The following is a 13,354-nucleotide window of genomic DNA, read 5'->3' on the forward strand; positions in this document are numbered from 1 at the left end:
TAATCTGTGTTGCTGAGTGTATTTCCACTGTGAAAGTGGTGATTTGGCTCCACCTACCTGAGGCTATCTATATGCCACTTGAGTTTTACAAGTACTATAATGGTTCCAACCCTCACAAATAAAATTAGCAGCAAAAATGAGGTAAGATTGCATTCAGCAGGTCAAGAAAATTACACAATACACTCAGGTTCTACATCCTGCACAGGTTATGATTAAAAGACAATGGAGAAACAAAGAGGCAGAAGAGAAGTTGAGGTGTGGCGAGGGTGGTCACAGGAAATCCTCCCCCACTTTCCCCCCACATGGGACAACCCCCATACAATGACATTCTTACAACAATCCAGTGGGAAGGAGTTGAAGATTGTTTCAGCTCCCACACGTATAATTTGGAATTTCCTTCTTGCTGCATTTTCTTAAAAGATTTCCATCGCCAGGTAGTTGCCTACCCTTACGCATGTGAGAATCCCCTTAGCCCAGATGCCAGGATGCTAAGTCTGCCCTTTCACTCCAATACCACACACCTGGTCCTTCCTGACAGTGAGGAGACCATGTGTCCCAACTCTCCATGGTACACTTTTCATTTATCTAAATCTTGCCACTTTAATAGATAAGCGTGTCATGGAAATAAGTTGCTTTAATAAATGCTTTTTGGGGAACGATGAAGGGGAAGGAGATTACAGAGATTGATTTTCTCATCTCAGAGAATGAAATGTAGACACAGAACCAGTACGATCCAGTAACTTTCCTGCTGCTTCTGCAGACTGAGCACAGTGTGGTCGCTGAGGAAGGATCCTGTCCACTGGCTTGAAGCAGTGGTGATGCAGACAGGGGATAGGATGTTTCTGGAGCCCACCTGCAGCTTACCTGCGTCTCTGCTGGGCTTTCACTCCTTCGCCTCACTCAGCACAAGGTCTGCCAGCTCCTGGAGGTGTTCCCAGGCCTCCCGCACGTGGGCAGATTCCACCACCCGGGAGCAGATGGCAAAGCGCAGCACAAACTTGCTTCGCAGGTGACATGGGACCAGGTGGATTTTTTTAGCACTGTTGATTTTTTGCAGAAGGGTTATGCTCAGTTGATTGGGACCCTGAAGGGATTGGAAGAGACCCATCATATAACATGGCCACAGCCTGGCCTCACCCGGACAAAGCAGGGGACAATGTCATCCGTGTCTGATGATGTGAAAATTCTCAGTGAAATAATTGCTGTGCATATAAACACACACCTGCATATGCATGTATGTGACCTCATGCAGATGTAGATGCTTATACATACGATGTCATGTGTGTACATGTACACATACATGCTATCTGTGTCACGCACCTTCCCTTGATGTTAAAAATCTCAGTGAAATAATTGTTATACATAGATACATAGATTCATATATGACCTTATTATATGTATATGTATACATTTATGACTTCCTGTATATATACACGTACGTATAACTATGTGTATGTATACATGGATGTTTGTATATGCATTTATGAGGTCACATGTACACATATGCATATAATAAACATATACCTCTGAGATCATATGTATATACATATACATATGTCCTTCTATTTTACTCCATATTCCCATACGTGGTCAAAAGAAGATTCTTCCATAGATATCATCCAAGCACTTTATAAGCACATATGAATAGGACAATGAAACCTGATGAAATTGTACTAAGCAGTGGGGCAGGGGATAAGGGGAAGAGACAGAGGCAATGAATTTGAGCAGGGACATTGAATGCATGCATGGAAATATCACAATGAAATCTCCATAAACATACAACCAATATAGGCTAGTGAAATAATGACCCTTGCAAGTTTATTTAAGAAAAATGAAGAGCCTACAGGGTGTACGGCTCATGCCAGGAAACCTAGCTTGGGAGGCAGCTATCAGGACTGTGGTTCAAACCACCAAAAAAAAAAAAATTGAAATCCTATTTCAACCAATAAAGAGCTGGGCATGATGGTATTTGCCTGTCATCCAGCTACACAGGAAATATAAACAGGAGGATCAAAAGCCATGCCAATCTGGTTGAAAACAAAAGTCCCTATTCTACAAATAACTAAAGCAAAAAAAAAAAAAAAAAAAAAAGACTAGAGAAGTGGCTCCAGTAGTTGAGCATCTGCCTTTAATTCAAACTCCAGGACTTCCAAAAAGAGAAAGAATAAAGAGAAAAGAGAGGAGAGGAAAGAGGAGGGAAAGGGAAAGGAAGAAAGGGAGGGGAGGGGAAGAGAAGGGAAGGGAAGGGAAGGGAAGGGAAAGTATGATGAAATGGATGACACTGATCAAGATGCAGTATACTCACAAACTGACCTGTTGAATTAAAACACTTTTTTGCAACTACTTAATGATAACAAAGTAATGATAAAATGTGCAAAGGAAAGAGAGGGAAAATCGAAGAAGGGAGAGAGGGAAGGAGGGAAGGAGAGAAGGAAAGGAAGACCACCAAGGGGAGATTCCAAACTCCCTAGAGATATCATCCACAAATGAATAACCTTAAACCATGTAGCCACCAGAGAAGGGTTGTCTAAATCCTCACCAGCACTTAGAGAAAATGAAGTTGAACCATCAAGCATTGCTAGAACTGGGAAAAAACTTCCCTGCACCATTGTTAATGCCGCCCCACCCCCCCCCCCACACACACACATAGCCCTGGAAAACAGCCAACAAGGGACCAGTCTGGCCCTACTGACTAACCATGGATGAGAAGTCCTGGCTTCATTTGCAGCTGGGCTGTGCAGGTGGAGGGAGCAGCACTCCTGGCTCTCCTCTGCTCTCTTGCTCCAGTCTATCTGTCTAGCTCCATGCAGAGGCTCCTCCTCTCCTAAGCCTTACAAGACAGTCAACCATAGAAGAAGACAGGAGATAGACATCACATCCTAGAGAGGAGACCCTGGCCGACTGTGCTGTTTCTTCTGGCCCCAGCCCTCGAGGCAGGAGGATGCATGGGGAAGGACACATCTCTTCTGTCTGGCAGATTGACACCTGAGCATCTGCTGGATACCAGAACTGACCTTGGCCTTGAGTAAATCCACCCACCTCTAGATGTAGGCCTCAGGCAGGGTCTTACCAGTGCCTGTGGCATAGTAAAGGAACCACAGGCATCAGAAATTGTTGGTGTGGCCACGAGGTCTTGGAACATTGAGTCCTGGTCAAGGAGGAGGAAAGGGGTAAAAGGAGATAGGGTACCAAGTGAATGGGGTTTTACCAAGAAAGACTCAGCCTGAGAGCAAATATCTGAAATATAGATAGTGTAGAAAAGGAAATGTTGCTTGCCCATTTTCCAATGGATTGGCTTAGATAGAATTTCTATAAAGTAGAAGCAAGCAAACAGAGAAATGATCTAATCAAATAATGAGCAAGACAAAGACAGAATGTATGGAAGTGGGGGTGTGGTAGAATGCCACCCTTAAAGGAAAATGCAATGCCAAACAAGAGCACAAGGCCTCAAGTTTTGTGCTAGTACTGGCACTGGCACACACACACACACACACACACACACACACACACACACACACACACACACAGGTGCAGGCCAGGGTGACATGAAGCAGAGGAGATTCAATAATATTGTGTGTGCTTTAGGCTAATAAATAAGAGTCATCGTATGTGTCCGAATGGTGGATGAATAAAGGACCAGAAGGTGGCTCATGCCTGTAATCCTAGCTACTCAGCTGGATGAGATTTGAGGCTCACAGTTGAAACTCAACCCAACTAGAAAGGTCTGAGACCCTTATCTCTAAGAAACTACTCAGAAATAGCCTGAAGTGGTGCTGTGACTCAAGTGGTAGAGGGATAGCCTTGGGCACAGAAAGGCTCAGGGACAGCACCCAAGCCCTGAGTTCAAGCCCCAGGACCAGCAAAAAATCGAAGATGAGGAGTTGTATTGCTGGGGAAATGAGCAGTTCTAGCTGATGAAAGTGCTTCTTCAAGGAAGAAAGCAGACTTCGGGGGGAGCACATGAAATTCCACAAAAGCAGTCTTATTAACACAAAGTGCTTTGGGTCCCTGCCCGTGACAGTGACACAGCAGCTGCTTTGTAGAGGAGGACAGACAGATAGGTCTGACATAACCTGCAGAGTGTGCAAAGAAATACAGCCAACCTATCCAGAACACACGCTTGGATCTCTAGAGACATTCAGATCGGTGACCCAATGCTGGGAAGTGGGGATGACTTTCTTTTTTGGGGGGGGGTTGAACATGTTCTAGATTATGTTGATGGCATATATACTGAAAATAAATGGGCTCTGTGTGTGTGTGTGTGTGTGTGTGTGTGTGTGTGCATGCACATGCCAGTACTAGGATGTGCAGTACTAGGATGTGAACTCAGAGACTTAGCTTTTTCACTCAAGGCTGGTGCTCTACCACTTGAGCCACACCTCCACTTTGAGCTTTTTGCTGTTAAAGGAAATACGTCTCACAGACTCTTCTGCCTGGGCTGGCTTCAAACTGTGATCCTTCAGATCTCAGCCTCTTGAGTAGCTAGAATTACAAGGATAAGCCATTGTGTCCCGGTTTAAACGGACAATTTAAATGGACATGATGAATTGCATCCAATAAAAACATTACATATAGCTAGACAACAGTGCCTCACGCCTATAATAATGTACTCAGAAAAAAAGCTGGAAGTGGTGCTATGGCTCAAGTGGTAGAACGCTAGCCTGGAGCTCAAAGAGGCTTAGGGACAGAGCCTAGGCCCTGAGTTCAAGCCCCAAGACTGGAAAAAATAAAATAAAATCGAAAAGCCCTACAGAAAGAGTGAGGGCAGGAGAGTCTGCACAAAATGCCTACCCATACCAAACTCAGAGAAGACTGGAGTTTGCAGATCCACTGGGGCAGCCCACCCTACGTTACTCTGTGCACCTTTCCTTGTTCCACTCAGCTTCTGCAGAATCCTCTAGTCTCCTCCATCTCCTCCAGCTCTCAGTCTCAGCATTCCAGAGCTGCTGCTTCCAGACTTTGTCATGCCCAGCAGTGCATTCTCACCCCCAAAGCTCCAACAACCAGATGAGGGGACAAAAGAGGACATACATGTGCAGCAACACAGCCTGGCTTGCTCCTTTTCCTTTATTTATTTTTTATTCTGAGGCTTGCACTCTTGGCCTGGGCTCTGTCCCCTGAGCTTTCGTGCTTAAGACTAGAACTCTACCACTTGAGCTCCAGCTCCACTTCCAGTTTTTTTTTTCTTTTGGGTTAATTGTAGATAAAAGAGATTCCCAGAGTTTTCCTATCAGGGGGCTTTGAACCACCATCCTCAGTTCTCAATCTCCTGAGTAGCTAGGATTATAGGCATGAGCTACAGGTGCCCGGCTCAGCTTGCTCCTTTTCTTGATAGGAACAAAGCAGCCATATGGAAAGGCCTGCTGTGTCAGCCTGTCAGATTTAGTGGCATGCATCTGTTGTCCAGGCTATCCAGGAGGATGGCAAGTTCCAGACCAGCTTGGGCAACACAGTGAGACCCTTATATTTTAAAAGTGGATGTGTGTGTGGGAGGGGCAGTGGTTAAGAGGATTGGGGAAGTTCAATGATAGGACATTTGCCTAGCCTTGTGCGAGACACTGGGCAATGTGGAAAAACAGAAGAAAAAGAAAACATGTAAAAGCAATCTTAGTCACACCCATGGCTTTAGTTTTCTTTCTTCATGTATAGTGCAGAAATAACCAAGGCCAGCCACCCTTTCCCCCAGCCCACCACCTACAAGGATCACAGATCAAGCCACAGAAGAGAGGAGTCAGGCATTGTATTACTACCCTTCCCCTTCTTTCTGGCCATCTTGATGGTGAGAGTAGGGGTGTGAGTAGGGCAGGCAGGGGTGGGGAGAGGAGAAGGGCCTGGAGATTTTCCCAGGATTTGCTGAGATTCCTGAGATTTGCTTTTCTAACCAGCTCCTATCTGGAGCAGATACTTCAGGCAGGCCATGGAGGACATGTTTGTGAGGTACAGCCCTGCAGGGAATTCTGGGAGCAGATGTGCAGGATAGGGTCTTGAGTTAGAACAAGGGAGCTACACAACCAAGAAGTCTTTGATTCCCGTGAGAAGGCCAGGCTTCTCCAAGCACCATAGACTTTGTTGGGAGGTCCTGAGTGGATGATCCTGGGGAGTCCAGCTTTTTTTGTTGTTGCTATTGTTAAATGCCAGTACTGAGGCTTGGGTTCAGGACCTGAGCAACATCCCTTCTCTTCTCCTACTCAGGCCACAGCTCTACTTCCAGCTTTTTGGTAGTTAATTGGAGAGAAGAGTTTCATGGACTTTTTCTGCCCAGACTAGCTTCAAACCATGATCCTCACATCTCAGCCTCCTGGGTAGCTAGAGTTACAGGCGTGAGCCGGGCTCACATGCCAGCTTTTGCACTGAGAAGCATGGTGTGACATTTTGCCTTCTGTAGCACTCAGTGAGAACAAAGGAGATGAGAAAGACATAAACAAACCTTTAGCCGAAAGCAGACCAGCCCCAGAGTGACTTCTGCACAGATCTCAAAGCGAGGATCCTGGAGCAGCAGAGACTCAAATTCACGAGACAGCTGGACGTGCTGGAGAGAGAAGAGGGAATAGCCCTGAGCTTCTCATCACCTCTGCACTCAGACCTTCCCTGCCTGGAAAACCTCAGCGCTCTGCACATCTGTACTTCATCTACAAGCTCTTAGCAATGTCCTCCAAGGGCTCCTGCTGATCCCTTGCCAGCTGCTCTCATCCAGCGGAGAAGAAATTCTCTTGTTACCCTGAGAACAGCTCTCGTGTCCTCAGAAAAACATCGTAGTTTTCTTCTGTTCATGAAACCGTAGTACCCGCTCTTCTTAAACCTGCCTTTTAATATGTGTGTGTGTGTGTGTGTGTGTGTGTGTGTGTGTGTGTGTGTGTGTGTGTGTGTGTGTGTTCAAGCCACTCCAGGGGCTTGAACTCAGAGCCTAAGCACCATTTTCCTCAAGGCTGGACTCTACTCATTAAGCCAGAGCTCTGTTTCTGGCTTTTTACTGGTTAATTTGGAGAAAAGAGTCTCTCCTTCCTGGGTTGGCTTCGAACTGACATCAGATCTCAGCCTCCTGAGGATGGTGGACTACAGGCATAAGCCTCTTTTGTCATTTTAAACAGAACAGGAATTTGAACCTTCTAGAACAGCTAAGACTACCATCCATCTGTGTCATCATGACAGCCCCCACAGAAAAACGATTCTGGGATTATTTATACCCATTTTGCCCATAGGTCAACTGAGGCTCAGCCAAGGAACTCGCTGACCTAAGAGCTAGGGATCCAGTTTTTGCTGAGGCAGAAGTTTCAGTTCCGTGGTGGGCGTGGCTATCATCCCGCGGAATTTTCCACTGACCAATGGGAATCGTGCCCACCCGGGACACATTTCAAGAGCTGCTTTCCTCCATAAGATTAATGTAGCCATCGACCTTATTTAACTTTTCGATGTTTATTGAACTCAAAGGACGATTCAGAAAGTAATAAGTGCCGTGCGGAGCGGGCCGTCCGCGGTCTAAGTGCAATGCTTTGCTTCCAGCAAGGACTGCCACGTGGCATCTGTGCTCAGCACAAATGGTGGACCCGCGGTTTGCTGGCCCTGACTCAGCCGTTCCCCAGGCGGACCACCAGAGGGCGCCAGAGACTTTGGCGAGTCTGCCCAGGGAGCAAGGCTTTGACCATTTCTATGCTCTCCCGGTAGGGCCAGATTAGAAACTTTTTTCAGGGGAAGGAAAGAAAAGTATGATTTTTTTTTTTAAACACAAGGCATCATAATCACAGCTAGTTGCTTTCTAGTTTGAGAATGTGATCATCGAGCACAAATGAACCACATGGGATTTTTCTTGGGGGTGGGCCTCTTTCTCCAAATTAAATCGAATGTGTCCTTTTTGCACTTCTCAGATCGGGAACCAGGGATGTCTTTATCATTGATGCACGCCTATACTCCTTTTCTGGTTCTTTCCTCCACACCGATGGTAGATTCTCACTGCTTTACAGCTCAGTGGTCTCACAGCAGCCCTGTGAGTTGGACAGATGCCAGTTCATGGCCATGTGACAGGAATCCAGCCAATGTCTACAAAATGCACTTCTGCATCCCTGCCACGAGGTGGAGCCTGAGGCACCCAGCCCTGCTCTTGGCTACAGGGCGAGTGACACGGTGGCAGCTGGATAAAAAAACGAAGGGCCGTCGCCATCACTGGGGCATGTCTGTCCCCAGCAGCCTGAGGCCTTCCGACCCTCAAGATGGGGCCATGGCTTCGAACAGCTGACCTAGTCAGAAGGAAACGCCTAGCTTGAAGGCAGAGGATCTTCTGCATCTGCCTAGTTGGGTAGCCTTGGACTGTTCTGGCTCATGATATTCAGGCCTCCATTCCCTAACAGTTGTGGAGGGGGGAAGGGGGAGCAGGCTAGTGTTTCTCACATTTTAGCCGCATATCAGTGTGATCTGGATTACTTGTTGAGACAGATGTCGCTGGAGCCCATCCCAAGCTGGCTTGGCTGGCAGGAAATGTACTGGACAACAGCTGGGCTGCATGGTGTCATGTACACCAACTGTAAATTCTTTTATTCTGGCAATCTTTTGGAGGGAAGCACATTATGTTCTCACGATTGTCACTGCTCCATGAACCTCACTGTGGGCTAAGCACCACCTGAGCTGGTGTTGGTGCCTCACGCCTGGAATCCTAGCTACTTAAGAGACTGAGAGCTGAGGATTGAGGTTCAAAGCCAGCCGGAACAGACAGATCTGAGACACTCTTATCTCTAATTAGACCAGAAAAGTTAGAATTGGTGGTGTGGCTCAAGTGGTAGAGTACTAGCCTTAAGCCAAAAAAAAAAAAAAAGCTTTTAAAAGCTAAGGAAGAGAGAGAGAGAGCCTGAGGAAAGAGAGAAGGGGGGAGGGAGAGACTGAAAGAAAAGGAAGGGAGGAAGGGAGAACAGGAGGAAGGAAAGGATGGACAGAAGGACAGAAGGAAGAAAACCTGCATTGTTTCTCCTTTGCCCGTCTTCCTGGAGCTCATCGGCTTATATTCTTCATTACAAGAAGTATCTTAAAAGACCCAGAATTGTGCACTGGACCATTTATAAATGCCCTAATCTCAGAGACTCAAAAGTACAGTGTAGTTCTGTTACCATCGGCAGTCATGGCTTGCATCATGAGGTTCTAGTTAACAGACCGCATGTACCACTGTGGTCCCCCAGGACTGTGTCTGCTGGTGAGGGCATCTCCCCAGAACTGAGCTACATGCTGAAGCAACATATGGCCGTATTTGCGTCCTAGGACACCTACATTCATTTCTTAGTCCCCTCAGCTCTCCGAGGGATTACTCAGATAATGGATGAAGACAGTCACCTTGCGGATATAAGCCTGCAGTCCTTTGACTCCGTACATTCTAAAGACAAACCACATTTTCAAAGAGCGGAACCTCCGACCCAGTGGAATCTGCCAGTGCTGAAATGAAACGGAAAACGGTACATCAGTGAGGAATGTATTAGCAGCCAGATTCCTTTTCCACCCGTCATTTGGCCTGTTTCTCTTGGAGGCAGCTAATTCTCCCCAGTGACCCTGTTCTGCTTTGCTGTTTCCCAGCCTGGCTGGCTCAGCCCCTGCTGTGTGAGCAGGGGCCCCCTGGAAAGAGGCTTTCTTTGTATCACCGGGAGAAGAAGCAGGACAGAGATGGCTGCCTTGGAAGGCACTGATGATGTTTATCGCTTATGCTTATGATGGGCAGGGAAGGCAGCAGGGAAGGCATAGCCAGGTCCCAGAGAGCTTTCAATCAGTGTGTGCATGAGGGCAGGGGGCCACTGGTGTTTCTGACCACGGGAAAGGAGGGAGCTGAGCCCTGTACTTATGCGATCCTCGCTGCCCATGATGCTCTGTCAGGGTGTGTGAGAACAGCATCCATTTCCTTCTTATACGCCATGTCCTGAGGGTGACGTTCCTACCGCCCACCTCTTCACAGAAAACACAGGGTGCCCACATGTTGATCCCAAAGACTGCCTCCCCAGGCCCCCCAGCCCCACTCAACTTTAACCTCTGACTGACACCTCACACTCTGTGTGACTTTCTGCTGACTAAAACACGTAACAAAGGGGTCGAGAAAGGATGGGGTGGAGGAACAAGGGAACTGAGCATGATAGTGCTTCATGGCCTTGTGTGTGTGTGTGTGTGTGTGTGTGTGTGTGTGTGTGTGTGTGTGTGTGTGTGTACTGGGCCTTGAACTCAGGGACTGTCATTCTTGCATGGCGTTTTTTTTTTTTTCACTCTAAGCTGATATTCTGCCACTTGAGTCATCTCCAGTTCTAGCTTTTTGCTAGTTAATTAGAGAGAATGCCCTAAGCTGGAAGCAAGCAACTCACACCTATAATCCTAGCGACTCAGGAGGCTGAGACCTGAGGTTCTTAAACCACAGCTCTACTTTTAGTTTCTTGGTGGTAAATTAGAGATAAGGTTTAAGTGGTAGAGCACTAGCCTTGAGCAAGAAAGCTCCAGACAATACCCAGGCCCTGAGGTTAAACCCCAGCAAGATCAGCGCACACACACACACACACACACACACACACACACACACAAAGTGCTGGGGATTGAACTCAAAGCCTTGTGCTTGCTAGGCAAGTGCTCTACCACTTGAACCACACCCCCAGTCTTTGGCCTCCCCAAGTCATTTATGGTCCCAATTCCTTTCCAGAGTAAAGCTAGGATACCTGGACATTTTCAAAGCACACTAAACACATGTAACGAGAGAAAAAGGAGAGAGCTTAAAAGACGTTAAGGCAAGGCTGCTGAGATGATGATCCTCCCTCTGTCTGAGCGCTTTGCTTCTTTTGTAACTCCACTTTCTCCAGGCACACAGCAGCAAGATAGAGGAGGGAGTGCGCAATGTCTCTTGGGAAAGACCCTCCCCCTCTCTTACAGCAGTCATGCAAATCTCCCCGCTGACCTGGGACCTCTGATTGGTGGTCTCAGCAACAGTGCCCAAGCCCTGGTGGATCTCACCAACCAATCAAGTCAGACTTAGTTGAGTGACAACAGTAGGAACAGTTTGCATCCCACCACCCTCCTCCGTTCACATTTTGGATACCGACTGACCTGCAGCTTAGTGATACACATCATCCACTTACCCTGTAGTCAGTGATAAGCCCTGCAGAAAAGAAAAAGAAAAATGTGAAACCTTTAGAGGGATGTGTCATTTCATCTTCCAGGTAGATTTCCTGTGTCTTGATCTTTTGGAACAGATAGGAAACCTCCTCGGATCTGGGTAGGCTGCATATTTTGTTTGTTTGTTTGTTTGTTTTATGATATGTCTGAAGGTGATGTATGGAGAGGCATCCCCTGAGAGCAAGAGGCCCAGGACACTTATTGGAAATGTTGAATTATTAAAGGAGCCCTGTCAGTTTGGCTTTCTGTAGCTACCTACACATGAAAAGCAGTGATTTTATTTAGTGTCCAACAGGAGGTTAACATTCAGCTCATGGAAGTCATTCATCATTCATTCATTCATGCATGTACAGGAAGGCAAGTCAGTTATACAAAAAGTGATTGGAATATGAAGGGAAAAAAAGTGGAGCTTGACGGTGCTGCCTTTGCTTCTGTGTATTTGGCACAGAGCAGGTACTCTGTGAATACCTACCAAGCGGGTTCTCCATCCTAGTCTCAGTGGCTCCACAATAGTTCTGAAAGGTGGCCTTGAATCTGGGCACTAGTGGCTCACACCTATAATCTCAGGAGGCTGAGTTCTGAGGATGGAGGTTCAAAGCCAGCTCAGGTATGAAAGTAAATTGATCATCTCAAATCAATCACCAAAAAGCCAGAAGTAAAGCATAAGCCAGTGGTTCTTACCTATAATCCTAGCTACTCAGGAGACTGAGTTCTGAGGATCGAGGTTCAAAGCTAGCTCAGGTATGAAAGTAAATTGATCATCTCAAATCAATCACCAAAAAGCCAGAAGTAAAGCATAAGCCAGTGGTTCTTACCTATAATCCTAGCTACTCAGGAGGCTGAGTTCTGAGGATCGAGGTTCAAAGCTAGCTCAGGCATGAAAGTAAATAGTTTATCTCAAATCAATCACTAGAAAGCCAGAAGTAAAGCCAGGATCCAGTGGCTCTTGCCTATAATCCTAGCTACTCAGGAGGCTGAGATCTGAGGATCAATGTTCAAAGCCAGCCCAGGCAGGTAAGTCCATGAGACTCTTATTTCCAATTAACTACCAAGACCCTCCCTCCTCAAAGTGGAGCTGTGGTTCAAGTGGTAGAACACCAGCCTCAAGAGACAATGCCTAGGCCCTAAATTCAAGTACCAGCACACACACACACACACACACACACACACACACACACACACACACACAATCACCTAGCTACCGTGAACTTTTAGTCACTCTGGTACCCAGAGCCATACATCCCAGACTGCATAGGGAAGCAGCCTGGGTGTTTCAAGATGGCTCTGGACATGGACAAGGTGAGCACCACAAGGCTTGGGCTGGCAGAGAATGGAGGCAGTTGCCTACTGTGGGAATCTGAGCCGCTAATTCAGACCGCTGAGGCATGGTGTCACTTGTAAGCACCCTCTGTGTCTTAAGCAATAGTTGCCGTCACATGGCTGGCTGCAGCATACTTTCACCATTTCAGCCTGGAGCAGCACCGAATGCTCCCTCCTTCCACCACACAGGAGGATGTATGTCATGGCTACAGGAAATCTGAGGTCATCCTCTGACTGCCATCTGGCTTCTGGGAGAGAAGGATGCTGTGGGCCATTTAGGACTTCTGGAATAAGCGCTACGTGCACCTCTGAGACAGAGCCTGCAATCACCTGGCCGTCATAGCTCCCAGCCTACCCTTGCTTTCCTTTTCACCCTGTGGCCTCTTGTTAGTAGTCAGATTACTAAACATAACATGGGCAGCAGAGTCATTAGAAGTAACCTAGATGTGATTCAAAGAGACCCAGACGCTGGTCCCATCACCGGCACTGATTATGCAGATGACTGGCCTGAGAAGGAAGAAATGGATGGATGACCCCTCCCCACTAACTCCCTTTTGTCTGATCTGGAACCACTTAAGAACTTCATTAGATAAAGCTGGCATGGACAGCCTGTAAATGGCACAGAGCTAAAACAATAAAACCAAACAATGTTGAAAAGATGCTGGATAAGAAATACGACAAGATTTTGACAATGTGTTCTAGTTGGATTAGGTTGGATTAGGAAACCCTCCTGGCTTAGTATGAACTCTTTCCTACTTTCCAAAATATGGATCTTTACTAATGAAGATCACATCTGGAAAGCCCATGTAACAGGAGTCACCTCTTTCCTTCCCCTGACCCAGCATCTGACAGAACTTCCCATTATAAAAATAAAACCTAGCCAGGCACTTGTGGCTCATGCCTATAATCTCAGCTA

The 13,354-nt window shown here is 46.8% G+C and overlaps 1 protein-coding gene across 1 annotated transcript in view; it reads right to left on the reverse strand.

The window, feature by feature from the left end:
• Positions 1–13,354, reverse strand: part of Ddc (dopa decarboxylase) — a 101,086-nt gene that overhangs the window by 1,338 nt on the left and 86,394 nt on the right. The window contains exons 11-14 of the mRNA XM_042685075.1: positions 11,082–11,101; positions 9,313–9,411; positions 6,428–6,529; positions 865–1,084 (exon numbers count right to left, since the gene is read on the reverse strand). Of these exons, the coding sequence (XP_042541009.1) occupies positions 884–1,084; positions 6,428–6,529; positions 9,313–9,411; positions 11,082–11,101 (422 nt within the window). The 3' untranslated portion in view covers positions 865–883. The remainder of the gene's footprint in view (positions 1–864; positions 1,085–6,427; positions 6,530–9,312; positions 9,412–11,081; positions 11,102–13,354) is intronic.

Source organism: Dipodomys spectabilis, unplaced genomic scaffold (assembly GCF_019054845.1).
Source record: "Dipodomys spectabilis isolate Male_0828 unplaced genomic scaffold, ASM1905484v1 ptg000092l, whole genome shotgun sequence".
In the NCBI taxonomy this organism is placed as follows: Eukaryota; Metazoa; Chordata; class Mammalia; order Rodentia; family Heteromyidae; genus Dipodomys; species Dipodomys spectabilis.